The sequence below is a fragment of the Elephas maximus genome, chromosome 13 (assembly GCF_024166365.1).
Source record: "Elephas maximus indicus isolate mEleMax1 chromosome 13, mEleMax1 primary haplotype, whole genome shotgun sequence".
Taxonomy (NCBI): Eukaryota; Metazoa; Chordata; class Mammalia; order Proboscidea; family Elephantidae; genus Elephas; species Elephas maximus.
Window position 1 is genome coordinate 30,934,966 of NC_064831.1, and position 27,834 is coordinate 30,962,799.

At 43.4% G+C, this 27,834-nt stretch overlaps 1 protein-coding gene across 7 annotated transcripts in view; it reads left to right on the forward strand.

Moving 5' to 3' along the window:
- Positions 1-1,702: 1,702 nt before the first annotated feature.
- TMEM154 (transmembrane protein 154) overlaps positions 1,703-27,834 on the forward strand; it is a 103,402-nt gene continuing 77,270 nt past the window's right edge. For 3 of the 7 annotated variants that reach the window (XM_049852765.1, XM_049852766.1, XM_049852767.1), the window contains exon 1: positions 1,703-1,880. In XM_049852765.1, coding sequence (XP_049708722.1) covers positions 1,793-1,880 — 88 coding nt within the window. In that variant the 5' untranslated portion in view covers positions 1,703-1,792. The remainder of the gene's footprint in view (positions 1,881-27,834) is intronic. The other 4 variants (XM_049852769.1, XM_049852768.1, XM_049852771.1 and 1 more) reach the window with 3 other exon arrangements.

Consider the following 27,834-nt stretch of genomic DNA (forward strand, 5'->3'; position numbering starts at 1 on the left):
TATTGGTTCTGCATTGTCACCTAAAGTACAAACGTATACTTTATCAGGAATTAATTTAATTGCCAGTTTAAGACATTAAAATGCATACTGTAAATCCATTAACAAACTGGTCATTACACGAATTACCAACCTATTCCTTGTGGATAAGAACTGACATCAACAGTGACTAATGACATTGAAAAGCAGCCATGCACTAAAGGAAAAATTAACGGCTGTGACAGGGGCCGAGGACTTCCGTTGACCAGATCGCTGAAGAAAAAGGCAACCAGAAGGTGGTGACTCAAACGGTAATCTGCAGAGAAGGGCTGAGAGATAAACTGGGTGTCTGCTCCCCTCTCTCTATCTGCCTGTCTTTCCTGGTTCCACTGCAAACATGGTTACACAATTGCATTCTGTGCAAGTCTGTGCAAACCTAGACCAAGGGAAGGACTTCAGTTAGGACACAAAACCTAACACACTCCAATCTCCCCTGAATATTGATCTAAACAGACACCTTCTTCCTGCCTTGTTTCAATTGAGTAGGATTTCCAACCCCATTCTAATCCAATACAGTCCTATTTAGTGTGCTAAGAACTTCTGAGAAATTGGTTGTCACATGAGAAGGAAGAAAGGTGAAATGTAGTTTGCCCCCACGCTCCGCCCCAACAAACCAACCAAAAAACCTATCCAGTTGCCTTAAGTCAATTTTGACTCACGGTGACCCCATGTGTGTCAGTGTAGGACTGTGCTCCACAGGGTTTTCAATGGTGGATTTTTTAGAAGTAGATGGCCAGGCCTTTCTTTCAAGGTACTTCTGGATGGGCTCAAACCTCCAACCTTTCTCTTAGCAGCCAAACACATTAACTGCTTGCACCACTCAGGGACTGACAAGGACTATTTAAGAGATCATTTCTCCGGGTCCTCTATCTCCGGATGAGCCCTAGGGGGCATTCAATGGCCAGAGGAGGAGGAGCGGGCTGACTGGAGAGAAATGGTCTGACAGCTTTCAGATGGTACAGTTGGACCTGCTGTCTGGGCCTGCGTTGTCCAACCACATGGAGTTATTTAATCACAAGAATAAAGGAAATAAAAAAGTCATTTCCTCAGTTGCGGTAGCCACGTGTCAGGTGCCCAATAGTCTATGTGGCTAGTGGCTACCGTATTGAATGGCATCGATTCTGGACATTTTTGTCATCACAGAAAGTTCTATGGGACAATGCTGCTCTGGTCTCTTGCTGTTAGCTGCCATTGAGTTGATTCTGACATATGCCAACCCCTGGTGTGCAAAGAGTTTTCAAGCTCCATAGAGTTTTCAAGGCTGTGACCTTTCAGAAGTTGATCACCAGGCCTGTCTTCCAAGGTGCCTCTGGGTGACTTCGAACCACCAACCTTTCTGGCTAATGGTCCAGAGCTCAACAGTTTGCACTGCTCAGAGACTGTTCTGGACTGGAAGGCAGACCCTGGGACTCATTGGAGATGAGCAAAATTACAAAGGGAGAATGTGTGTGGTCCAGGACCCCCAGTTTCAGATAGCAACAACAGCTGAGCGATGAACACCGTTTCTACCGGGGCGGCTTCAGAAGTGGAGGCTGTGGCAGGGCGAGGACTGCGAAGGACCTGGGAGGCGGGCTCCCTGAACCAGCGCTTGAACAACTGCTCTTTTGCAATCCTTGCTGGTCTGACAGGCTCCTGCAGAATTACATCACTTCCTAAAAAACAGGCAAACACCTCTCCTTCAAGTTAGCACCGACCCAAACAAGCAGGAAACAGGAAATGTTCACGTTTGAAGGAGGCTGAAACCCAGCGCAGCATCATGACCGAGCCGAGGCGAGCTACCATGAAGTCTCCCCAGGCTGCGCTCCTCTTTGCCCTGGTGCTTGCGCTCGTCCACACTGGCTGGGGTAAGCTATCGCCTGCAAAGGGGGAGTGCCCGAGGCTACAGAACTCTGCTGGGAGGGGACGACCCGGAAAACCTAATCCTTTCGGTGAAAGAAGTGGAGAAAATGAGAACTTTTGCGGGGGAGGAGGAGAGTAAGGAGAGGGGGCTTTGCTTTCCCTGCAGCTAGCTAATCGTGCTCTACAATCTTGGTCTTCTAAAATGTGTGGCTCTCAGTAATTTACTAACTTTAACGGGCGTATTAAGAAAACCGTAAACTTTTTTTGGCAGCTCATGTAAAAGAACTTTTCAATCAGCTGAAACAGAGAAATAATGAATTTGCTTTTAATAATGTGGGTTGTGAACTGTGCTGAGTCCGAAAACTCCTGGAAAAACTGAGGTCTGGAAATTTACTACTGGCAAGTATACTAAAGAAAAGCCATAAGTTAAAAAAAAGAAAAAACGTAAACAGGAAATTATTCGGGGAGTTACTAGACATCCATTCTAAAGCACGAAGAAAGGTCTTTCTGCTTTTGTTTGATCTTGCTACTTTTGAGGATATTTTCTTTTCATTGCTTGTCACAAATGAAGGCTTGTTTGAAATAGTAATGTGATTGTAGCAAACCAAAGGTATTAAAAGAATTGGAAAAGACAGTATTAAATCTCATTGTCTTGGGCTAAAAGCAGAGATTGATTTATGCTCTTGACAGTTGCTACAATAAACACAATCTCGCTCAATTGCCTCTCACGGTTTTGTTGACTTGCCCATGGGTAAATAAACTCATGGTTTCGCCCATGGTTTTTGTCAATAGACACTGGCTGCTTTTAGTGTAGGGCAGTATTTCAAGCAAAAGGAACGTTCCTAGGCTCTGTTCTTTAAGTAGGATGGGAAATCAGGCACTGACCTTACAGATGTGGCAACTTCCTGGAGGTCAACGTCAGCACCCGACCACCCCCACCCCACCAATTTCTCTTTCCCTGGGTGATCTCCTTGGGGTCTCCCCAAGGCATCTGAAGTGGAAAAAGGAGAGAAAGTAAAACTCACATCATTCCAACTGGAAAGATATTTGGTTGAAATTGAGGTTAGCGTTCAAAATGAGCTTGGGGGACAATGTGTTGTTTTATGCACCAAGTTTTGGAGCTGGAGGGAGTATAAAGATGGTTCAGTTCAAACCCTACCAGAGGGTACAGGTAAAGAAACTGAGGTGGAGGAAGGAGAGGCCTCTGAGTCCCACTGGCAGTCAGCTCTTCTGACTTCCACTCCAGGTTTCTGTTCAGTCCCCCAGACCGGACCCGTCACTCTCTCTGCCAAGACCTCTGCAACCAGGTCTTTCCCACAGGTCTCAAGACAGTGACACCTAGTGATCCTACTTCCATCATTTTTTTTTTTTAACTATCTGTTAACACTATCACAAACAGAAAACAGAACAAATTCATTGCCGTTGAGTCGATTACAGCTCATAGACACCCCATAGGACAGGGCTTTCAAGACTGCAGTCTGTACGGAAGCAGACCGCCACATCTTTCTCTCATGGAGCAGCTGGTAGGTTTAAACTGCCAACCTTTAGGTTAGCAGGCAAGCTCTTTAGCCACTGTGCTGCCAGGGCTCCTAACACTATCACTACCACAGGTGCCTCAAAAAGTGCCTTGACAGTAATATTTAACCTTCCCTGTGCATTTTCCTGAGCTTCTGAAAAACATGATTGCATCGAGGTGTCCGCAACTCAGGAGAGACAAAAGGATAATCTGAAGAGACTGAAATAAGAGTTCTCTTAAACCCGTATCTGATTATGTGACTCTCAACCTAAAAACCTTCAGCTGCTCCTCATTTATGCCCTTTAGGCTGTCACTTCAACCTCATTGCCAGGGGTACCCCCCTTGTGCTCTTCCCACTCTCCGCCACAGCTCTCTCTGTTGTTAGGTTCTAACTCACAGCAACACCATGTGTCAAAGTAGAACTGCCCCGTAGGGTTTCCCAGCCTGTCATCTTTACAAGAGTAGGTGGCTAAGTCTTTCTCCCGCAGAGCCCGGAGCCGTTAACCATCAACCTTTCAGTTTGCAGCTGAGCACTTAACCATTTTACCACCAAGGCTCCTTCAGCTCCCTCTAGTCACACAGATTAGAGCATGTGCTCCAGGCTTCTGTAGTCCTCCCTTACAGTAAATGACAAGTTCTCTTTTTCTACCTAGAGAACTCCTATGTAACCTTCAAAGGCTCCGGCTACATGTTATCTCCTCCCTGAAGTCTCTTCCCCACTGCTCCTCCCCCAGAGCTCTAATTTCATTACGTTTCCATAGACCTAAACTTCTATAGATAGAACTAATGGCTTGGGATCATAATTCCATGTGTGCCCATGTCTCCCACCGTGCTGTGAGCACCTTGAGGACAAAGATCCTCTTTAATTGGCCTTTGACTTCCCAACGCCCTGTAAGGGCTCAGCATAAATATAAAAAAACTCAAGCCAGTTGTCACTGAGTTAATCCTGACTCATGGCAACTCCATGCATGTCAGAGTAGAACTGCTCCATAGGGTTTTTTTTTTTAATTTTTATTGAGCTTCAAGTGAACATATACAAATCAAGTCAGTCTGTCACATATAAGTTTATATACACCTTACTCCATCCTCCCACTTGCTCTCCCCCTAATGAGTCGGCTCTTCCAGTCTCTCCTTTCGTGACAATTTTGCCAGCTTCCAACCCTCACTACCCTCCCATCCCCCCTCCAGACAAGAGATGCCAACACAGTCTCAAGTGTCCACCTGATACAAGTAGCTCACTCTTCATCAGCATCTCTCTCCTACCCACTGTCCAGTCCCTTCCATGTCTGATGAGTTGTCTTTGGGAATGGTTCCTGTCCTGGGCCAACAGGTTTGGGGACCATGACCGCCGGGATTCCTCTAGTCTCAGTCAGACCATTAAGTCTGGTCTTTTTAAGAGAATTTGGGGTCTGCATCCCACTGATCTCCTGCTCCCTCAGGGGTTCTCTGTTGTGCTCCCTGTCAGGGCAGTCATCAGTTGTGGCCGGGCACCAACTAGTTCTTCTGGTCTCAGGATGATGTAAGTCTCTGGTTCATGTGGCCCTTTCTGTCTCTGGGGCTCATAGTTATCGTGTGACCTTGGTGTTCTTCATTCTCCTTTGATGCAGGTGGGTTGAGATCAATTGATACATCTTAGATGGCCGCTTGTTAGCATTTAAGACCCCAGACGCTACATTTCAAAGTGGGATGCAGAATGTTTTCAAAATAGAATTATTTTGCCAATTGACTTAGAAGTCCCCTTAAGCCATAGTCCCCAAACTCCCGCCCTTGCTCCGCTGACCTTTGAAGCATTCAGTTTATCCCGGAAACTTCTTTGCTTTTGGTTCAGTCCAGTTGAGCTGACCTTCCATGTATTGAGTATTGTCCTTCCCTTCACCTAAAGTAGTTCTTATCTACTAACTAATCAGTAAAAAACCCTCTCTCATCCTCCCTCCCTCCCCACCTCGTAACCACAAAAGTATGTGTTCTTCTCAGTTTATACTATTTCTCAAGATCTTATAATAGTGGTCTTATACAATATTTGTCCTTTTGCCTCTGACTAATTTCACTCAGCATAATGCCTTCCAGGTTCCTCCATGTTATGAAATGTTCCACAGATTCGTCACTGTTCTTTATCGATGCGTAGTATTCCATTGTGTGAATATACCATAATTTATTTAACCATTCATCCGTTGATGGACACCTTGGTTGCTTCCAGCTTTTTGCTATTGTAAACAGAGCTGCAATAAACATGGGTGTGCATATATCTGTTTGTGTGAAGGCTGTTGTATCTCTAGGGTATATTCCGAGGAGTGGGATTTCTGGGTTGTATGGTAGTTCTATTTCTAACTGTTTAAGATAACGCCAGATAGATTTCCAAAGTGGTTGTACCATTTTACATTCCCACCAGCAGTGTATAAGAGTTCCAATCTCTCCGCAGCCTCTCCAACATTTATTATTTTGTGTTTTTTCGATTAATGCCAGCCTTGTTGGAGTGAGATGGAATCTCATCGTAGTTTTAATTTGCATTTCTCTAATGGCTAATGATCGAGAGCATTTTCTCATGTATCTGTTAGCTGCCTGAATATCTTCTTTAGTGAAGTGCATGTTCATATCCTTTGCCCACTTCTTGATTGGGTTGTTTGTCTTTTTGTGGTTGAATTTTGACAGAATCATGTAGATTTTAGAGATCAGGCGCTGGTCGGAGATGTCATAGCTGAAAATTCTTTCCCAATCTGTAGGTGGTCTTTTTACTCTTTTGGAGAAGTCTTTAGATGAGCATAGGTGTTTGATTTTTAGAAGCTCCCAGTTATCTGGTTTCTCTTCATCATTTTTGGTAACGTTTTGTATTCTGTTTATGCCTTGTATTAGGGCTCCTAACGTTGTCCCTATTTTTTCTTCCATGATCTTTATCGTTTTAGTCTTATGTTTAGGTCTTTGATCCACTTGGAGTTAGTTTTTGTGCATGGTGTGAGGTACGGGTCCTGTTTCATTTTTTTGCAAATGGATATCCAGTTATGCCAGCACCATTTGTTTAAAAGACTATCTTTTCCCCAATTAACAGAAACTGGGCCTTTGTCAATCCATAGGGTTTTTAATGGCTGGATTTTCAGGAATATATCACCCAACCATTCTTTCAAGGCACCTCTACCAAAAAACCAAAAACCCACTGCCGTCGATTCGATTACCAACTCATAGCAACCCAATAGGACAGAGTAGAACTGCCCCTATAGAGTTTCCAAGAAGCATCTGGTGGATTCCAACAGCTGACTTTTGGTTAGCTGATGTAGCTCTTAACCACTATGCCACCAGGGTTTCTAAGGCACCTCTACATGGACTCAAACCTCCAACCTTTTGGTTAGCAGCTGAGTGTGCTAATGGTTTGCAACAGCCAGGGTCTTAGGTCTTATGATGCCAGCATAAATAAAGAACTCAATAATTAGGTGTTGATAAATACTAAAATTATCCCTAGATTGGACATGAGGCTGATCACTAAAAACCCACAAGTCCTGAAACGAGGTAGTGTTAGCATGCCTGGAGAAGTCAGAGATGAGAAACTGTATTTCACTGGAGTATGGGAATTATCCAGACTTTCCAGCACACTTATTGGCCCCTGCCTGGGTTCCCATTGTCTGAAAATACAAAAATGCCCACTTGCAAAAAGCTGTACAATAAAGTCCTGTTAGTCTGAGATCAGTCAAGTGAAAGTTATTCTAAACCAGAAACTGAATATGTATTTTGACATTAATTGATGTACATATCCTTTTGAGCTAATGATGCCTAAAACTTCAGGATATGACTTGGTTTATAGGTGTCACACTGTGTTTGCTTGAATTCTTCAAAAAGTATCTGGGGATGTTTGGTAGGAGAATCCAGTCTACTGAATAGCCTGACTCTCTTCCTTGCAACCATATTTCATTAATGACAAACAGGCAACATTATCTAACGCCTGCAGTTACAAGGGTCCATCGTCATTACCTCTGAGTCAGCATCCTTTCTCTTTGTAGATAAATGGCCTGATGCAGAATTGTGTACTATCCCAACTGAAACAATCACTTAGAAGTCACCAAGAGAGAATTAGGAAAACAGCTTTTCAGGGATTTTGACCAAATAGATGAGTATTGTTAAAGAAAATCTCCAGGCCCAGGTATCTTGGCCAATGTAGGCTCCTAAAGCAGTTCAGACTGAAGGTGCCTTTCTGCCCTCGGAAGGAGCGGAGGTGTTCCCACCTCTGTTCCTTACCCTGGGCCTTACGTATCAGCTCCACACTCTCAGCAAACAAAGCAACTTGACAGATACACAAAGCATGGCACTTGGTGGCTGCTTCAAACAGAACGGTCTGTAGACGGGAGAGAGCTAAAGGGCTTGAAGCAGAAACGACGAGGCAGTAGCTCTCTTGGTAAGTCCTGGGAGATTTTCTGGGCTATTTCAGAAGAATAAGAACCATATAATTAATTGGGCGAACGTTGAGAAGACAAAAAGAGAACAGAAGAAAATACTAGTTGGATAACTGAAGTAGCACTTTATGACCCTGTCGTATCTCGTTTTAGTGACTATGACTGCCATCTGCTATTTCCTGGGACGGTCCTAAAAATCAGCCACTGAAAACCCTGTGGAGCACAATATTAACTATGATGAAAGCTAGCATATGTGGTGTGTGTGTGATAAGCCAGGCACCGTTCTAAACACTTTACATATATTAACTCATGTAATTCTCATAATGATCTTAGAAGGTGCGTGCAATCACTAGCATGAGAAAGTTGAGTCCTGGAGAGGCTAGGTGACTGCCCAAGCTCACACAGCTAAGCAGTGGATCTAAGACTTACCTTCAGGAGCCATGCTCTAACCATACACTGTACTATGTCTGGGTTTTCAGGCTCTGCCTGGCTAGGTGTCTAGTTTTGGGTTTGGAAAAATAGGGCCTTGGTACCTTCTCAACTGTGGGTGTATCACATAAACTCCTGTCGGCTGGACTTTAAGGTTATTGCAGAGTAGTGACAGATCACTGTTTATTTGTGTTGGGTCAGAGACTGACTGAGAGGAAAAGATATGGGGAGAGTTAGGTTCAACTTTGGCCTGTGGAGGAGGAAGGGAGGGGCTGAGAGGGGTGCTGGGTGAGCACCAAGACAATCCGGGGGTTAGCAGAGTTAAGACCAGAAGCAGGAAAAGTGGAATGTTGAAGTCACTGGGTGAGAGACTTCTGGGCGTGAGAACCAGGGAGAAAGAACAGCCTCCTGTCAGGCAGCATTGCTGCAGGAGAGCCCTGCTGAGAACTGACCCCCAAGGACAAAACACTCACAGGGACCAAAAAAAAAAAAACCCAAAAACCAGGGGTGGGTGGGTAGGAAGAGTGGGAGGCTTAAAACCCTTGTGTGTCTAACATTTTGAATCCCGGGAAACCAGAAGAAAGAATGGGCATGGTTTGCACTACCCTCAAGTGTTAGGAAAGACATGGAGAAACAGGAACTTTTGTGTACATTGGCGAGAGGGCACATGAGTGCAATTGTCTTGTCTATCTTGCTACTTAGCCCATCCACTGGGTTTTCAATTTTAGTTTTCATATTTTTCTTTCCTAGAAAATCTCTCCTTTTTTATATACATAATGTCTTTTTTCCTTGTGTTATTCCTTCTTTTATGTCTTTAATTATGTTAAACATATTTTTGTCTGCTTGATAACATTTGTGTGAAGGTTACGTCGACCTAATCTTGTTGCTTGTTGACTCCCATTCATGATGGAAATCTTGGGGGCACTAGTGACAGAACCTAGCACATAGAAGATGGCTCATCCTATTTAATATAACCCCAAATTTTCTGATCTCATCACCAAGCTGCTGTATAGCGCTGTCTTCTCCAATATTTTTCCAGTTCAACCTCAGTCTTGTTACCACAAAATGAGACTTGGAAGAAACACAGATAGAGATGTGTGTCAGGAGAGCCCATGATTGGATCTAAGGCTTAAACACCAGCCTTGGGATGGGGAAGAGGGCATGTATCCGGAGTCAGCCTCCAGGAGTTTCCATGAGGAGGTGCCGTAACCTCATTAAAGGCATAAGCCAGCATTCCAGAGTCAGCTATGAAGCCAAATCAGTGACCAGAAGTAGATAACCAAGAAGACTAAAATGATCGTCAATGAGAAAGCTGCCTCCCCCGCCCCCCAAAAAAACTTGTTGCCATAGAGTTGATTCTGACTCATGGCAGCCCTATAGGACAGAGTAGAATTGCCCCACAGGGTTTCCAAGGAGCAGCTGATAGATTCAAACCGCCAACCTTTTGGTTAGCAGCCAAACTTTTAACCACTGTGCCACCAAGGCTTCTGAGAAAGAAGTCAGAAGTGGGCAAAGCCATACTGACTTGATTTGTAAACTTTCACTTAAAGCACAATAAAAATTATAAAAAAAAAAAAAAAAAGAAAGAAAGAAATGGGCAAAGCCAAATTGGAAATCAGAGGAGGGACCAGGTTTTACAGGTGTCAGGTGATGGTGATATCAGCCTGGGGCAGCTCACTGACTTTGAACTTTGCAAAAGTCATTGCAGTTGCTCTTCATTTTTTAACCATGGCCTGGTATATTAAGGAGTCCCTAGGTGGTGCAAATGGTTAAGTACCCACCCAGAGGTACCTCAGAAGAAAAACCTGGCAATCTGCTTCTAAAAGGTCATAGCCATGAAAACCCTGTGGAGCACAGTTCTCTCACACTCACGGGGTCACCATGAGTTGGAATCAACTTGATGGCAACTGTTTTCTTGTTGTTTTTGGTTGGTGTGTTAGCTTTAACTTTGACCCAACAAACAGGGAGCCCCATAAAAATATTATGTAGCCTGTCTTACCTCTGTAGACCCAAACGGTTTTTTTTTAAGTGAAAGTTTACATATCAAGTCAGTCTCTAATACAAAACCTTATGTACACCTTGCTATATACTCCTAGCTGCTCTCCCCCTAATGAGACAGCATATTCCTTCCCTCCACCCTGTGTGTCCGTGTCCATTCAGCCAGCTTTTGTCCCCCTTGGACTTCACATCTCCTCTCCGGACAGGCACTTCCCAGATAGTCTCATGTGTCTGCTTGATCCAAGAAGCCCACTCCTCACCAGTATCACCTTCTGTCTTGTAGTCCAGTCCAATCCCTATCTGGAGAGTTGGCTTTGAGAATGGTTCCTGTCTTGGGCTCACAGAAGGTCTGGGGACCATGACCTCTGGAATCCCCCTGGTCTCAGTCAGACCATTGAGCCTGGCTTTTTACTAGAATTTGGGGTCTGCATCCCACTGCTCTCCTGCTCCTTCAGGAATTCTCTGTTGTGCTCCCTGTTGTAACAGTCATCTGTTGTAGCTGGGCACCACCTAGTTCTTCTGGTCTCAGGCTGACATAGTCTTTGATTTATGTGGGCCATTCTCACTCTTGGGCTTACCTTGCATCTTTGGTGTTCTCCAGTCTCCTTTGCTCCAGGTGGGTTGAGACCAATTGTTACATCTTAGGTGGCCACTTGCTAGCGTTTAAGACCTGAGGTGCCACTCTCCAAAATGGGATGCAGAATGTTTTCTTAATAGTTTTTATTATGCCAATTGACCTAGATGTCCCCTGAAATCATGGTCCCCAAACCCCGGCCCCTGCTGCTCTGGCCTTCTAAATGTTCAGTTTATTCAGGAAACTTCTTTGCTTTTGGTATACTCCAGTTGTGCTGACCTCTCCTGTATTGTGTGTTGTCCATCCCCTCACCTAAATTAGTTCTTGTCTACTATCTAATTAGTGAATCCCCCTCTCCCTCCCCCTCCCGTTCCGCTCTCATAACCACCAAATATTTTCTTCTCTGTGTAGGTCCAAACTTTTATTCTAGGAAACCCTCAATATGTAGACATGGCTCTGGACTTAAATTTCCTTTACAATCTTTCTTCAGCATTTTCTGGGCCCTGAGGATTTCCTTGGTTTCTTGAGATTTCTTTATACATTTAAGAGTTTGCATGTTATATTTTGTCTAGTATTTCCAGGTATTACATATTGGGAGAATTTTCAGGTTACTGAGTGTCTTAGGCTGGGTTCTCTAGTGAAGCAAAACCAGTAAAGTGTATACATATATGCAGTTGTAGAGGCTGGAACATTCCAAGTCCGTGGGTCAGGATAGAGGCTTCTCCTGATTCACGTAGCTTCAGGGGCCGGCGAACCCAAGATCGAAGTTCAGAAAGCAGGGCTCTTGCTCACAGGCTTCAACGATCGATGAATTCCAAGATCAGCAGGTAAGACTGCAGATAAGCTGTTAGCTCAAGTCCCAAGAACCAGAGGTCAGGTGAACATGAGCCAGCTGCAGGATCCAGAGCGAGCAAAAGCCCATGAGCCTTGCCAGAGCGTCCACTTATATTCTATGCAGGCCACATGCCCAAGGAAGCTCTCTTTCAACTGATTGACTACTCACAGCAGATCCCATCATGGAGGTGATCACATTATATCAAATCTCATCATGGAAGTGATCACATCATTATACAACTGCCAAACCACTGAGAATCATGACCCAGCCAAGCTGATACACAACATTAACCATCACACCAAGTACACCAGATTACTGCAAAAGGAAAAAAATGTCTATACAGCCATTCTGGAGAACAACTTAGCAATATCTAATAAATTGAAGATTCTCATACTCTGCAATCCCAACAATGTACTCCTAGGAATATATTCCAGAACACTCACAGATGTGCAGCAAAGAGACACGGTCAAGAACATTGGTTGTAGCACTGTTTGTAAAAATGGAAAAAAAAAAAAAAAAGGAAACAACCTAAATGTCTATTAACAGAAGAAGGATAAATGAAATTTGGTATAATTATAAAATAAGATACCATAGAGCAGGTGAAATTAATGAAACCAGAACTACATGTATCCAGATGGATCAGCCTCAAAAGTAATATTAATTTAAAAAGCCAGTTGAAGCTTATTATGCACAGAATAATTTTGCTTACTTAAAATTTTTAAGACACCCAAACAATGCTATATATAGCTTACAGACATAGGCATATTTGAGAAGTATGGAAATGACACACACTAGCTTTAGGATAGTAGTTACTTTTGGGGCATGAAGGAGAGAACCGAGATCAGAGAGGGGCATAAGGAGGGCTTCAGCTGTGTCTGTAATGCTGTGTTTCTTTCAGCAAACTAAGACCCACGGGCCAAATCCAACCAGCTTCCTATTTTTTCCAGCCCCTGAACTAAGAATGGTTTTTACATTTGTAAAGAGTTATATTTTAATGGTTATATCAATACTTACATAATAGCCTCAATTTTGACTCTCGGCCCACGACATCTAAAATATTTACTCTCTGGCCTTTTAAGAAAAAGTTTGCCAACCCCTGCGTCAGTCAATATGCCAAAAAGTAAGATAATTAGGTCGTGGTTGGGTACCCTGTTATTTGTTACATTATTCTCTATTCTTTTTGGTAGGTATACATTCATAATGAAAAATAATTACAGGGTGTCTGAGCTCTTTTTTTTTTTGTTATTTTTCATTTTTGAAATATCAGATTTCTTGAGGTATAATTTACATACAGTAAAATTCATCCTTTTCAGGGGTGCAGTCCTGAGTTTTAACAAACTTATGTAGTTGGCTATCCACCACTGCAATCAATATATTGAATGTTCTCAAATTTTTGTGCCCCTTTGTCATCAGTTCACACCCCACCTCCCCTCCTGCCCCTGGCAATGACAGATCTGATTTCCGGCCCTGTAGTTGTAAAAAAAATTTTTCTCTTTTAGTTGTGTCTGTACTGAAGGTCGTATCAATGGACATGTCCAGTATGTGGCCTTTGTGTCCTGCTTCTTTCACTTGGCATAAAGCTTTGTTTTGGTTTTTACTATTATTTTCCTGTGTTTCGATGCAGGTTGACACAGCAGTTTAGACTCCCATTCAACAACTGTGTGAGCTGTCCTTCATCCTGAGAATCCTCTAGCTCTCCCCATCTTTCCTTGCAATGACTCCCAGTGTCTTTGAAAAACAGATAACACATCTTTATTTTCTCATTTTCCATTCATTTCTCAGCCTACTGCAATCTGGCCACTGCATCAAGCTCAGCACTCCAATCGCTCTTCCTGAGTCACCAAGCCTGTTGCCGTCGATTCCAACTCATAGCAACCCTATAGGACAGAGAGCTGCCCCATAGGGTTTCCAAGGAGCAGCTGGTGGATTTGAACTGCTGACCTTTGGTTAGCAGCCGAGCTCTTAACCACTGCGCCACCAGGGCTCCCCCTGAATCACCAGTGCCTCCTAACCACTAAATCCAAAGGACCCATTTCTGTCCCTATTTATTTATTTATTTTGTGTAGCATTTAACATAATCAATTATTAAAGTGTTCTTTTTCCTTGGGTCTTATGGCGCCACTCTCTTCTGTATCTCCTGTTATGACTCTGATTGCTCCTTTCCAGTCTTTGGTTACAAGCCCCTTCCTCCTGTCATGTTAATGTTTACCTTTCCTCTTCTCACCCCTGACACCATTCCTAGGCCATTGCACTCAGTTTCACAACTTTCCTTTCACTCCTAGGCCAGTGATTCCCAAATAATCACCTCCAGACTGTCTTATCTGCCCAGCCACAGACCAGTATTTTTCAACTGACCGTTATCAGTTCTCCTTGGGTTTGCCACAGGGGCCTTAGGCTCAGCATGTGCAAAACAGAAGTCATTATCTTCCCCCTGCTAGTTCAGGCCCTCTTAGTTCTCCTAGGCTATTTCATTAATTTCTTAACCAGTCTCCTTGTTTTCAAGTCTTATATTTCTCCAACCCATTTTCACAAAATTTCCAGAGTAATCTTTCTATAACAAAAATGTCATCATTTTCTTCATATCTTTATCCTGTCAGTGAGTTATCATTTCCCGTGGGACAGATTCCAAGTCCCTTATCGTCATTACAAGGCCCCTTAAGAGCTGGTTCCGATTTTCTTTCGCTCTTACCCCTTGCCACTTCTCACCCTGAGCCCTATGATACAACTACTGAATGTGCCAAGCTCTTTTGGGCCACTGAACCCTTCCATATGCTGTGTCCTTATCTGGAATGCCTTTCCCTGCCATCTTTGCTTGACGAACTTCTGGGATTCAATTCAATGGTCAATTCCTCTGTGAAGATTTCCTAAATCTCCCACCCCAGCAGCAATGAATGCCCACCTCTCCTTTGTCCTCAGGGCACTCCACACACAAATACACGTGGCTTTTATTAAACTGTATTATCATTAGCAGTTTGCATGCCATTGTTCCTACTCTGTGGTCACTTCCCTGGGAGGCAGGGTCTGGTCTTGTTTACCTTTCTATCCCAAGGCTTAGAATAGTGCCCGGCACAGAACAGGCACACAACAAAAGCATGATGACTGCCTGAATGAACGGTTGGCATGAAATCTTTCCTATCCCTAAATTTAATTGCATTCATGACAAGATTACAATCATTTAAGCAGTGAAATGAAACTATACTGGATAGCTGTGATGTTAAATTAACTCAGTTTTATGATTGTACTCCAAAATGTTAACTAACAATTCAGAATTTTTTTAGATATGAATAGTTCATTTCTGTCTCCTCAAGCTAAAACAGGCATCACTTATTGCTCCCCTTTAGTGTAGAGAAAGGTCCCTGGGTGGCGCGAATGGTTTGCACCTGACTAGTAACTCTAACTCAAAGGTAGGTGATTCGAACGCATCCAGCAGCACTGAGGTAGAAAAGGCCTGGTGACCTTCTTGCATAAAGATTACAGCCAAGAAAACCCTATGGAGCAGCTCTACTCTGTAACACATGGGGTTACCATGAATTGCATCCAACTCAATGGCACCAGACAACAACAGGGTAGAGAATACTATGCTGCTGGATCTATGGAGCAGTACAGAAAAAGCGTTCTTATCCACTTTCCTCTCAAAGTATGGATGGAAGTTCAGACCCAGAGAAACCTGCTTTGAGCAGCATGATAATTTGCAGAAAGGCCAGGTCCTCACAGCATTTTGAGAAGACTTTTGAAAAGGAAACAAAGAGAATACAAGCAAATTCAATAGATGCTAATTTCCAAGCCAGTAAAAGCCGACTTGAAAACTTGAAAAAGAAATTTGCGTAACAAAACCAATGAGGAAATCTGCCTTAGTTACTGAGACAACACAGAAACACTTCCTGAGTAACTGAAGAAGGTGGTTCAGGAGGAGGGTTGTCTACCAGAGCAGGGTTCTAGGTTTTGTTGTTCTTTCGGTTTTCTCAAAATAAAAACCAATGAATCTAGTTTGTTTTCAAAATTGTTTCTCTGTTTTTTTTTTTTTTGCCTTATATGAATTAAAATCGTCTTTATTATTTCCTACTTCCTTAACCCATTGTAGTTTTCAGAAACAGTATCCCAAGTGGTTGGCTAGGTTTGCTGACATTTTTTTTAACCCCCTAACGATATTTATCAAATTAATTTATGTATTTCTAAAAACTGTTTATGATTAGGGTTGCCAGATTTAGCAAATAAAAATACAATTTCAGATAATTTTTTAGCATAAGTATGTCTCATGTAGTTTAGCTTAAGTATGGGATATACAAATATTACATAGGACCTACTAACAAATGATTTGTTGTTTATCTGAAATTCAAATTTAACTGGGTATCCTGTATTTTATCTAGTAACTATTTATGATTACGATCTTTTTTCTCTCTCTCTCCTTTTTTTTTGGTCAAACAAATGACCATCTCTATGTCAGTTATTAACTAAGATCATAGACATACTGGCTATGTAGCCAGCTAACAAATTTAAGAAAAATATTTAGACTGAGTGCTAGATAAGCCATTCAAATAGCAAGAGACAATCACTGGAAAAATACAAACAAAACAATAATCGAGTAAAATAAAACCGGAAATTCAAGAGTGGATCACATTTAGAGAGTCTATCATCAATGCAATTCATCACATTAAAAAAAATATGAAAAAAACAATCACAGAATCATATCAATAAATGCAGAAAAAAGTTGGCAGGAGGAGAGTGAGACAAGCACAACATCAGGAGCTCAGCTCGAGCAGCAATACTGAAATTCAGAGTGCTTGAGGCCTACTAGAGGGTTCAGTCCAGAAAAAAAACCAAGCCCTACTACTGAGTTGATTCCAACTCATAACGACCCTATAGGGCAGAGTAAAACTGCCCCACAGAATTTCCAAAGAGCACCTGGCAGGTCCAAACAGCTGGTCTTCTGGTTAGCAGCGGAGGCACTTAACCACTATGCCACCAGGGTTTCCAGAAGGGCGGGCTGAATTCAGTGTAAAGGTAAAATAAGATCAAAAGCAAGCCAGTCTCAGAGACCCGTTCAGGGCTTTGCTGATCCAAGAAAATCCCACCCACCACTTTGTTCTCCTCGGGTACCACTTCAAAAACCTCAGGAACTGGCTTCCCCCAGAGCCTTGAGCAAGGACACTTCGAGCAAGGAGCGGGTTGCACTCCTGTGCTTCACACACACTGGTGAGGGGAACTTTGGTTAGGTACGGCTGCTTATATCCTGTTCCTCCTGTGGGGGCGTTCGTTGGCCTGTGAGGCCATAGCTCACATCTCCTTTCCCTGCTTTGCTCTTCTCTATCAAAAAAAAAATTTTTTCTTTTTTTATCACAAATGTACGTCTTCCATTTATATTTTGGTTTGTCTCCATCTTGCAGTTGCCCTTCTGGCAATGTTAACCCCATGCTGATCTGAGCAAGGTGTGTGACCCCAGGGCTCAGGGCCTGTGTGACCCTGGCAATAGCTCACCTCATTTATACACTGGGAAGACCAGTCTCTTCCTTCTCTACCTCAGAGGGAGGCTGACAAAACAGGCCTCACCAACTAACTAACCAATGGCCTGCTAGCCCCATGGGTTTTCCAAGGCTGTAAATCTTTAAGGAAGCAGACAGCAGGGGAACTCTTAACCACTGCACCACCAGGGCTCCACTGACAGAGCAGGCCAGGTAGCAGCAATATTCTGAGGAAATATTCTGAGGAAAAGGCACGGCTAAAAGCTTTTTTTTTTTTAAGTTACTCTTTAAAAAAAAAAAAGAAAAAAAACTTTTTTTTTTTTTAAATTGTAGTTTTGAAACTGGCTATTCAAAAGAGAGATAGAAATAAAACACAAAAAGTATTCGGTTTAGTAATGATAAAAAACCAAAAACCATGCCCATTGCCATCAAGTAGATTCCAACTCATAGTGACCCCAAAAGACAGAGTAGAACTGCCCCATAGTGTTTCCAAGGCTGTAAACCCTTATGGAAGCAGACTGCCACATCCATGGTAGGTTTGAACCACCGACCTTTTGATTAGCAGCTGAGCGCTTAACCACTGTGCCCACCAGGGCTCCTTTAGTAATGAAAAGAACTATCATTTTATAATCCTTTTTTTTTTTTCTTTCATTTCAAAGCATGTTCACGTCTATTATTCCACTGATGGCAGGAAGCATTTTAGAATGTATATGTATGTTGTCATATAAAATATATATTTCTTTAAACTGCCAGGTACTACAGGCCAGAATGGTAGGCCTCATGGTGATAAACGAAACTTCCCTAAATGAGTAACTTCAAACCAAAGATGGCTTTAGGGCCTGGGCAAATCTGATGAAATACGAGCAGGCTTCTAGAAAAGACACTAAAATAGAAAGTTTAAAAAGAAGAAGACATCAGCGCATTGTTGATCCTCCTTCTTTGGACAAAACTACATGTTTGAATCTGATCATAAATTGAAATTGCAGGTGTGGTTTTCTTAATGCAATGAGGTAAAAACGTATCAAAATGTCACAAGAAAACTCCCAGAGCTGACGGTTGCATAAAATCGTTTTACCAGATAATCCTCCTCAAAGTAAGCAAAAAAAACTTTTCTTAATATTCTTTTGACATGAGGAATTGTTACCTCTACTCATCTGAGGGCTAAAAGGTGTACAGTCGTTCCTTTGCCTAAACTATCTTTTGATACGTAAAATGTGCCCTTATCCTTTAATGCTCTTTCCTTCATCTGTTTAACCATCTATTTATCATGATCTTACCTTCTTCAAGTAAATATGCCAGGAAAAATATATTAAATGAATACTTTCACTTGATAAAATTGTCAAATAATGAAATGGAGCTTATAATGAAAACAATCTCTTGGTCCCCTCCTCCACTTCTCTGTAGAGAGAATTAGGTCATCTGACCCTTCCCGGTTGCCTTAGAGTCAGTTCCCACTCATAGCGACCCTATGTGTATCAAAGTAGAACTGTGCTCCCTCGGGTTTTCAGTGGGTGAGTTTTAGGAAGTAAATAGCCAGGCCTTTCTTCCAAGGTGTCTCTGGGTGGACTTGAACCTTCAATCTTTTGGTTAGCAGCTAAGAGTGTTTGCACCACCCAGAGACTCCCACCTGACCCTTACATGTGGGAAAACATGGGAAACATCCCTATCCCCCTCCCCCAAAACACCTAAAAACATGAAATTTTGTTATTAAGACTTCATAACTTTGCATTAAGCAATTCCTCTAGTTCCCAGTATTTTCTTTAAAATTTATGCAGATTTTTTAGGCCCCAGGATGCTCTGTTAACCCAGAACTGAAACCATTCCCCAAGCCTGCTCTTCAAAGATTAGACAAAAAATAGTACACGTGAGAAAGGTGCTTCTTAGTTCAATCGGATATATGAGACTAAATGGGCAGCTCCTATCCAAAAGCAGGATGAGAAGGCAGGAAGGGACAGGAACAGGATGAATGGACACAGGGAACCCAGGGTGGAAAGGGAGAGAGTGTTGTCACATTGTGGGATTGCAACCAATGTCACAAAACAATGTGCATAAATTTTTGAATGAGAAATTAACTTCAGCTGCAAACTTTCATCTAAAGCACAATAACAAAAAAAATTATGTAGATTTTTAAAAGAAAAATGCCTTACCTCCTCCCTATTTCTCTTTGTGACTAGGAATATACTATGTATGTATTCCTGGAAGGGGTTGGTAAAGGGAGGAGGATATCAGACTCTGATAAAAAGGTGAGAGGGATGACTAGCAGTTTTACCTCAGACTAACCTTGCCTACTTTATATTTCCTCCAGTCACTCATTCCCCAAACAACTATTTATCAAATGGTCTCTACACAGCGGAATATAATACAAGGCAGTGGAGGAGACAGACAACGACAACCACGGGAATAAAATAACTTCAGATAATACATAATAAGTTGTTGCTGTTTTGAAACCAAGGGACTATAGAAAGGGGAGACCACTTCAGAGCACTGACTGAGCACAGAGCGCAGAGCAGTGGTGTACCCGTGGCCCGACGCCAAGGAGTGTCATCCACCCTCTTAGCTTTGGCATCTCCACGTACCCAACACAGTCAGCCTCCTACAACCAGGCTGGGGCCTGATGAATCTGGGAAGGCCTTTTGTCCTAGTTTTGTTCCTGGCCCCATCACAGTCAGTTTCCACAGATGATGAACCACTGATTAAAAAAAAAAAGATCAGAGCTGGGAAGACAAACTGTGATGGGTGCATACATTACTAATTTTCTCCCGAAGGCTTCTTTCTGTGTAGGGTTCTCTAACAACATTTAAAGCTCAATAGAACTGTCTTCATGGGTAATGACAAATTAAAGTCTACTCAATTATGATTTAATTTACTCATTCACAACCCAGCATACATGCTTACTGGAATCATCTGAGGAACTTTTAAGAAATATTTTTGCCCAGACCACAGCCCCGTAGAGCCTCAAATGGCTGATTTGGGCAGGGCTTAAAAACTCCCTGGGTGATGCTGTTGCAGAGGCAACACTGAGAACAGGTGCGACTAATTATCAGGCATAACTCAGATAAGAACATATCGCCTACCTAAACCAATGGTTCTCGAAGTATGGTCCCCACACCAGCAGCATCAGCATCATCACCTGGCAACTTAGAAATTCAAATTCTTGGCTCCCACTCCAGACCTACTGAATCAGAAAAGTCTGCGGGTGGGGCCAGCAATCGGTTTTAACAAGCTTTCCAGGAAAGCTGACACACACTAGTGTTTGAGACCACCACTTGCTACAGACTCAACTCCAACTCATGGCGACCCGTGTGTGTCAGAGTAGAACTGTGCTCTATAGAGTTTTTAATGGTTGATTTCTTGATGTCGATCACCTGGCCTGGGTGGACTTGAACCTCCAACGTTTGTGCTAGTAGCTGAGCGTGCGTTAACTGTTTGCACCACTCCAAGTCTGGAGAACTACTGGCTTAAACCACCAACCTGTCCTATCAGCAGTAAACTTTAGTGGAGATACAGGTATAAACGCCCCACACGTGGCTTTCTTGTTCTGGAAAGCTTGGTTGCCACAGTCCTCTTTCACTGTATTCTGGCCAGAGTCTCCCAGGGGCTCAAGGCTTCAGTGGTGATTTCTAAGCTATTGCGCTCTGCTGAGAGAGTTGGCAGTTGCCTCACAAGCCTTTGGCATCCAACTCCCTGACCCCTGATTTGTATCAAATTCATCCATAATGCACTTAGAGAACTAGAGGAGAGAGTGACTCAGGGTGGCCAGGGAGAGGGCTGGAAATTGGTAGAGCATTGATTTTCAAACATGGCCGCACATGGAGTCATCTGGATCACTGCGAAAAATATTGAAGCCTACTTTCCACCACCAGATATTTTGATATAATTGCTTTAGGGTGTGGTTTGGGCATCAGAAGTGTTAAAAGGTCCCCAGGTGATTCTAATGTGCACTCAAGGCCCAGGAGTACTGCAGAGAATTCTCGGTGTGTTTTTACCCACCTTCCTATAGGGTCGCTATGAGTCGGAATCGACTCAACAGCAACAGGTTTGGTTTTGGTTTGGTTTTCTTTCTAACGCTGTCTGGATCTTGGCTGAGGTACAGGGGAGACTGAAAGTGGGCTAGAAACTGGGCTGGAAAGCTTGGGTATCCTGAAACGCAAAAAAGATCAATTACCTCACAGAGCAGGAGAGGTTGTGAATCCTGGACCTCTGACCTCTATTTTCTTTCACTTCACTATCCGAGTTATAAAATTGTTTCAACAGTCTCCATAATTAACGAATGTAAGAATGGGGCTCCTGAGAAGTGAGGATGGTGCGACTATGTCTCACATACTTTGGGCATGTTATCAAGAAGGATCAGTCCCTGAAGAAGGACATCATGCTTGTTAAAAGTAGAGGGTCAGCAAAAAGAGAAGACCCTCAAAGAAATGGAATGACACAGTGGCTGCAACAATGGGCTCAAGCATAACAACAATTGTGAGGATGGCGCAGGACTGGGCAGTGTTTTGTTCTGTTATCATAGGGTCACTATGAATCAGAACCGACTTGACGGCTCCTAACAAAAACAACAACAAGAAGAATGGGGCATCCAACCGAGGCCGACACACTTTGGGATATCCTGAGTTTAATAACATTCTTTTATCATTGTTTAATTTCATGTTGCACCATCAGTGCGGCAATCTTCCAGTGGTATATAATACTTTTTTTTTCCCACATTAAAAACTAGAGTTTGGTTGCACATTTGTTCTACTTTCAAAAAAAGAGAAGTTTGCTAGTTTCTTCAGCAAGAAGTGGAGTCGGTTCCACTGCGTGGTGACGCTCGCGGCAGAGATAAGGAGGGCGGTGTACTCTCTCCTCTGCTGGAGCGGCTGGCCTCATCTAAAGCATTTTTTTCCCCATTTTCCCATTTGTAGGGATTCTCCCCAGGGTCCTGGACAGATGTGTGAAATATGAGTCCCAGATGTGTTTGCATAAATATTGTCAATCAACATTTGTCATGGATGCCGTACACCACGCAGTTCATTCTCTGGTAATGACATCTCCTGTTTCAGGACTAGAAGGAAACTGTGTACTGCATCTTCTTTTCATCATTCACACGACCACTTCCACGTGATGCTAATAACCCTACAGTATGGAGCCCTGTGAGAGAGAAATTGGCGGAGTTTCTGTGGTCACTTGAGAGAGAATCATGACTGGGCCACCCAAAAGGCAGAGCTTCTGCAAACCCTGCACCCAAGAGGCCACAAGCCTCAGGCCCTCACACCCTGATCCAGGAGTCAACGGTCACAGGCAGGGCACAAAGTCACCCAGGCAGGCCTGCACCCTGCCTTCTGCTTTTAGCATACTTTCCTTATTATGTCTTCTTCGTTCTTCTCTTCTGTGTGTTTGCTTGCTGGTGCCGCCCTCCTCACTCTCACTCTTCCTCTCTATCTCCTGCAGCTCCTCCAGCTGCCTCAGCCCTCACCCCTGCTACCCTGAAATATGTCCAAGTTTAGATAAGAAGATACAATAAAGAAATGAGGAAGTTATACCAGGCAGATTAACCACCCGGGAACAGCAGAGAAACAGATAAAACTAGAGATGAGGCAGGAGAGTGAGTGATGGACAAAGAGAATAACAAGTATACCAGCCCTGGGATGTGCCTGGCATTCTATGGGTTACAAAGCATTTTCACGTTTATTGTTTCATTTGCTCTTCATACAGACACTGTGGGACAAGCAGGGCAGAAGGCTGAACATTTTGACTTTTAGAAAAGTGAGGGTTAAGAAGCTGAGGGAGTCTTCCCAGACCCCATGGCTAGTGAGGGCAGCGCCAAAGTCTCAAGGCCAGGTCTTCTGAATCCAAATCCAGTCTTCCTGCCATGATCCCAATGAGGTGTCCACAGAGTCCTGAAGCACAACACAAGAAACACTCCTAAAGGAGAATGAAGAAAACCGATGACACAAGGGAAAGATTAGTCCAAAGGACTAATGGACCGCGACTACCACAGCCTCCACCAGACTGAGTCCAGCACAACTAGACAGTGCCTGGCTACCACCGCTGACTGCTCTGACAGGGGTCACAATAGATGGTCCTGGACAGAGCTCAAAAAAAACCTCACCAAACTCAGCAAAAAAAAAAAAGACTGGACTCACTGGTTTGACAGGCCGGAGAAACCCCGAGTGTGTGGCCCCTAGACACCTTTTTAACTCAGTAATGAAGTTAGTACTGAAGTTCACCCTTCAGCCAAAGGTTAGATGGGCCCATAAAACAAACAACAGTAGTTCAGCTGTGTATATGAAACCAAATGGGCACACCAGACTAGGGGCAAGGACAAGAAGGTAGAAAAACTGGACAAATGCAAATGGGGAACCCGAGGTCAAAAAGGGGAGAGTACTGACACATCGTGGGGTTGGCAACCAACATCACAAAACAATTTGTGTATTAGTTGTTTAATGAAAAACTAATTTGCTCTGTAAACTTTCACCTAAAGCACAATAAAAAAAAAAAAAGAAGAAGAAGAAAGAAATGCTCCTGTACGTCCTGCAGGGAATATGCTCCAGACTCACTGGTTTCCCTAAAGAGGACACTGGATGCCTGAGGCTGTAAAACATCACGTGTATCCAAGAAGCATGGAGTACCTCCTACAGGAAATCAGCATCGACTGTTATAGGCCTTAGCAAGTATTTCTTAGAAAAGGCTGAGGTCCACAGTGTCTGTATGAAGAGGCTGTATAGTGGTTTCAGAGGGCCCCACATCCACTGGGTCAAGAGATGCTGTTGGCCCACATGCCATGGGAGGAACAGCTGTACTGCTTTGGGAAAAAGCACCTCTCCCCCATCCCTGCCCTTGTGACACCTAGATTCTCCTGATTTCCACCTTGGTTTTGTCCACCCCTGATTTTCCTCCTAACCGTACTTCTGTTCCCTGATTGCCCACTCCTAGTTACTGACTCGATTCCAGAGCTTGCTCTGGTTTTCCTGCCCCGCTCTTGATTATATTTGACCTCTCCTCACATGCTGTCTTGGGATTGATCTCCTATGTCTTCAACTTTCCTCCCCTTCCCACCGGTGTGGACTAAGCCGGGTGTCCCACCACAGGCTCCCTGCATGTCCAGCCCTTCTCTGACTCAGCATCTGCCAATTCTCACGTGTGAAAACAGCAAAGGACAGGACCAGGGTTGTCCTGGAGAGCCTTCGGAGATCAGATCACCAAGAGTCCTTTGGTGCTTCCCTCCCTCTCCCCATACCCAACAGTCTTTCTACTTTTGAGACAAACTGAAGGATGCACAGGGTATTTATGAAGCAACCTAAGTCTCCATCAATAGGAATGGGCTACGGTACATCCAAATAATGGGTAGAAAAATAAGACAGCTGTCTGTTTACAGACTCAGAATAATCTTCAAGGTTAAAGATTTGCAAGGAGCAGAAACCAAAAATGCACAGCTGTAGAGTCGATTCCGACACATAATGACCCTATAGGAGCGGGTAGAACCGTCCCATAGGGTTTCCACGGCTGGAATCTTTTCAGAAGCAGACTGCCACATCTTTCTCCCTCAGAGCAGCTGGGGGGTTCAAACTGCCCACCTTTTGGTTAGCAGCCAAGTGCTTTAACCACTGCACCACCAGGGCTCCTGCAAGGAGCGTAATAGTATATAAATTCTGCTACCACTTTTTTTTTTTTTAAAAACCAAACCTTAAACCAAAAATGTTCTCTGCAGTCTTCTTTAAACCACATAATAGTTTGGCTTAACTAGTAAAGACTGTCTGCCTTGAGCATTGTGTACTTTTAAAGAACTGTCTATAAGGGATCGAACTGACAACGGTAACTCAGAAGATTAGACAGGAACCTCAGGGGGCTGTGAGTCTATGTTAATGGGGGAGGAACAATTTGGAAAACGAGGGTGAGAATGGTTGCACAGCTTGAAGAATGTAACCAATGTCACTGAATTGTACGTATAAAAGTTGTCGCATTGGTGCGTGTTTTGCTGGGTATAGTCTCAACAACAACATAGAAAATAAATTATGAAAACAGAAAAAATATCAGGAAATAACCCGCTTATTTGTGCATGGAGTCTCTCCGGAACGCAGCAGAAACATCAGTTCTCCTGGAGCAAGTAACGGGAACGGTGGTAGCGAAACTTGCTCCTTCCTGAACTTAGCACCGCGTGTGTAGCACCTAGTCGAGAAAATGGGTTAAAAACAAGAGAAACGTTGTAGAATCACAGGAAATATTAGCTGCCGTGGAGTCTCATGGTACGCGCCACGTATAACAGACAAAACGCTGCCTAGTCCAGCGCCATCCCCATGATCGGTTGCACAACCTTTGTGATCCATAGGGTTTTCACTGGCTGATGTTTGGATGCAGATTGCCAGGCCTTTCTTCCTAGTCTTTCTTAGTATAGACGCACAGATCCGCATGCAAGCCTCTGCTGACAGGTGGGTGGTGGCTGCACATGAAGTACATTGACCAGAAATTGAACCCTGGTCTCTTGCATGGAAAGAGGAAATTCTGCCACTGAGCCAGAGTACCTGTTGGTGTGGAGTCAATTCCGTCTCATAGAGACCCTATAGGACAGAGTAGAACCGCCCTATAGGGCTTCCAAGGCTGTAATTGTTACAGGAGCGGACTGCTGTATCTTTCTCCTGTTGAGCGGCTGGTAGGTTCAAACCGCTGACCTTTTGCTTAACCACTGCGATAACAGGGCTCCCTGTAGAAATGTGGAAATAGATACCCAAAAAAACCCCAAAACCATCGCCGACCCATTGATTCTGATTCTCTTGGAAATAGGCTACTAAGGAGATCACCTAGTCCAACTCAGTTGTACAGATAAGAACATTAAGCCGCTAAAGGATAAATAATTTGTCCAAATTCCGACAACTACTCCCTGACGGGGCTGTGTCACTTGGCACTTCCACTGACAAGCCTGGAGGAAATGCAGCTCCAAACCTTCTGATCAGCATGGCTGCAGAATTTACTACACAAACGGCAGCCTTGTAACCTGAGGTGAGACAATTGAGACTCAATGTCTTCGTTATAAAATGTGGACAATAAAGTTATTGTGGGATTAAATTAGATAATGCATGTTTATCCTAGAACCTAGCACATGCTAAGCATTTAGTAAATGCCAACTATTGTAATTAATTATTTTGAGGCTATTACAGAGTTGACTGGGGCAGGGAGGGCTGAAGGACAAATTTTAGGAGTCCCTGGAGCTGAGGACTTGCTGGGTAAAGGAAGCGTGAGACAGAAAAAGAGTCCTCAATCTAAGTATCGTTTATTCAGATAGCCAGTAAAGAACCTAAGAAATCAAATGACTTTAGCGTGGAAAACATATGTGAAGATGTGTATGAGAGGGTGCTGTGAAGAGAACTTCCTGGCCCTTCACTCTGCAATGCCAGCAACGGCCACCTGTGACCAGCGCTGCTTCTCATGCTGAACAGTAAATGACACAACCCAGGACCGCTTGGTGTGCTTCTTTATGTTTCTCTTTCAGTTTCAATTGTCCAAGCACCTTCATTATTCTTGCTAGCTATTTCCTTTCTTATTTTTTCTTCTTCTGGGGCCAGGGGTCAAGTGATGACTCAAAGCTCTAACTGTTCTACTGGACGCTTTGCTCGCCTTCCTTGGAGGGGTGCTGAAAAGATCGTCTCGTTCTGCGCAGTGTTGCCTGGACTGAGGTGCTTCAGAGCAACAAGACCCCAGCAAAGCTCAGGTTTCCGGGAATGTTTCCCCTCCCACTCCTCATGCCGGAAAGCTACCTTCTAGTACAGGCTGAGGGGCGAGAACATGAGGTTCGCCACTTTATGAACAAACTTCATGATCTACAATCATTGATTGCTTCCCTCCCTGACTGGGAGTCAAAAGCACGGGTTCTGCGATCAGCCCTCCTAAGCTCAAATCTTCATGCTGCCATGTTAGCTCTGTGACCTTGGGCACGTCGTACAACCTCTTTTGTCCTAGTTTCCTCATCTGAAAAAGCGGTAAGGACAAAATGGATAATCCAGGCAAAAGGCAGAGCTTGGGGGTCGGCCCTCAGAAAGTCCTCAATAAAGATTACCCTGAAATAGTAGCAGTGTCTGCAGCAGGAGTAGAGGCAACGGAACTGACCTGGGTTTGCAGTGGTCATTACAGGATGAGCTGAAGGTCTTCCTTGTAGCCTGTTATGGTGTTGTCTACCATTCATTGTGGCCCGCTGAGGAAAGAACCATGGAAAAGTTCTTTCTAAATTGAAAGCTATGCAAACAGGGAATTCTGCTGCTTTAAACTATACAAGTTAGGCCAGGACTCACTTAATATCTAACTCTAACTTAGCTCCACAAGTTAAGCCAGACTAACTTAACGCCTAACTCTAACTTAGCTCTACGAGTTAGGCCTTGACACTATAGAATGACAAAATTTGCTATTGCAGAGCCAATTCAATATTTCTACCTAGCTTCATGATTGTGTGGTGATGGATTCTTTGAGTTGGGTTAAAACATAAAAACATTCATCTGGTCATAGTCTAATTATTTTGGTTATATATGTAACATTTCAGTCTCCCGCAAGACCAGGGAAACCCACCATAATGACTGTGGTAAGTGCCATCTGAAACTATCAGAATCAATTACAAACTACAGAGTATAGCTTACAGGTGTTCCTCACATGCATATACCAAAAGCGGGATTAAAAAAAATTAATGTCTACCGTTTATTGACTTCTACCCTTCAGGTTAAGTGACTTTGTCCTATGCTTATAAGCCTCTGACATAAGTCAATAATATATTCACACATATGTTAAAAGCTTTTTTGTATCATGTATCA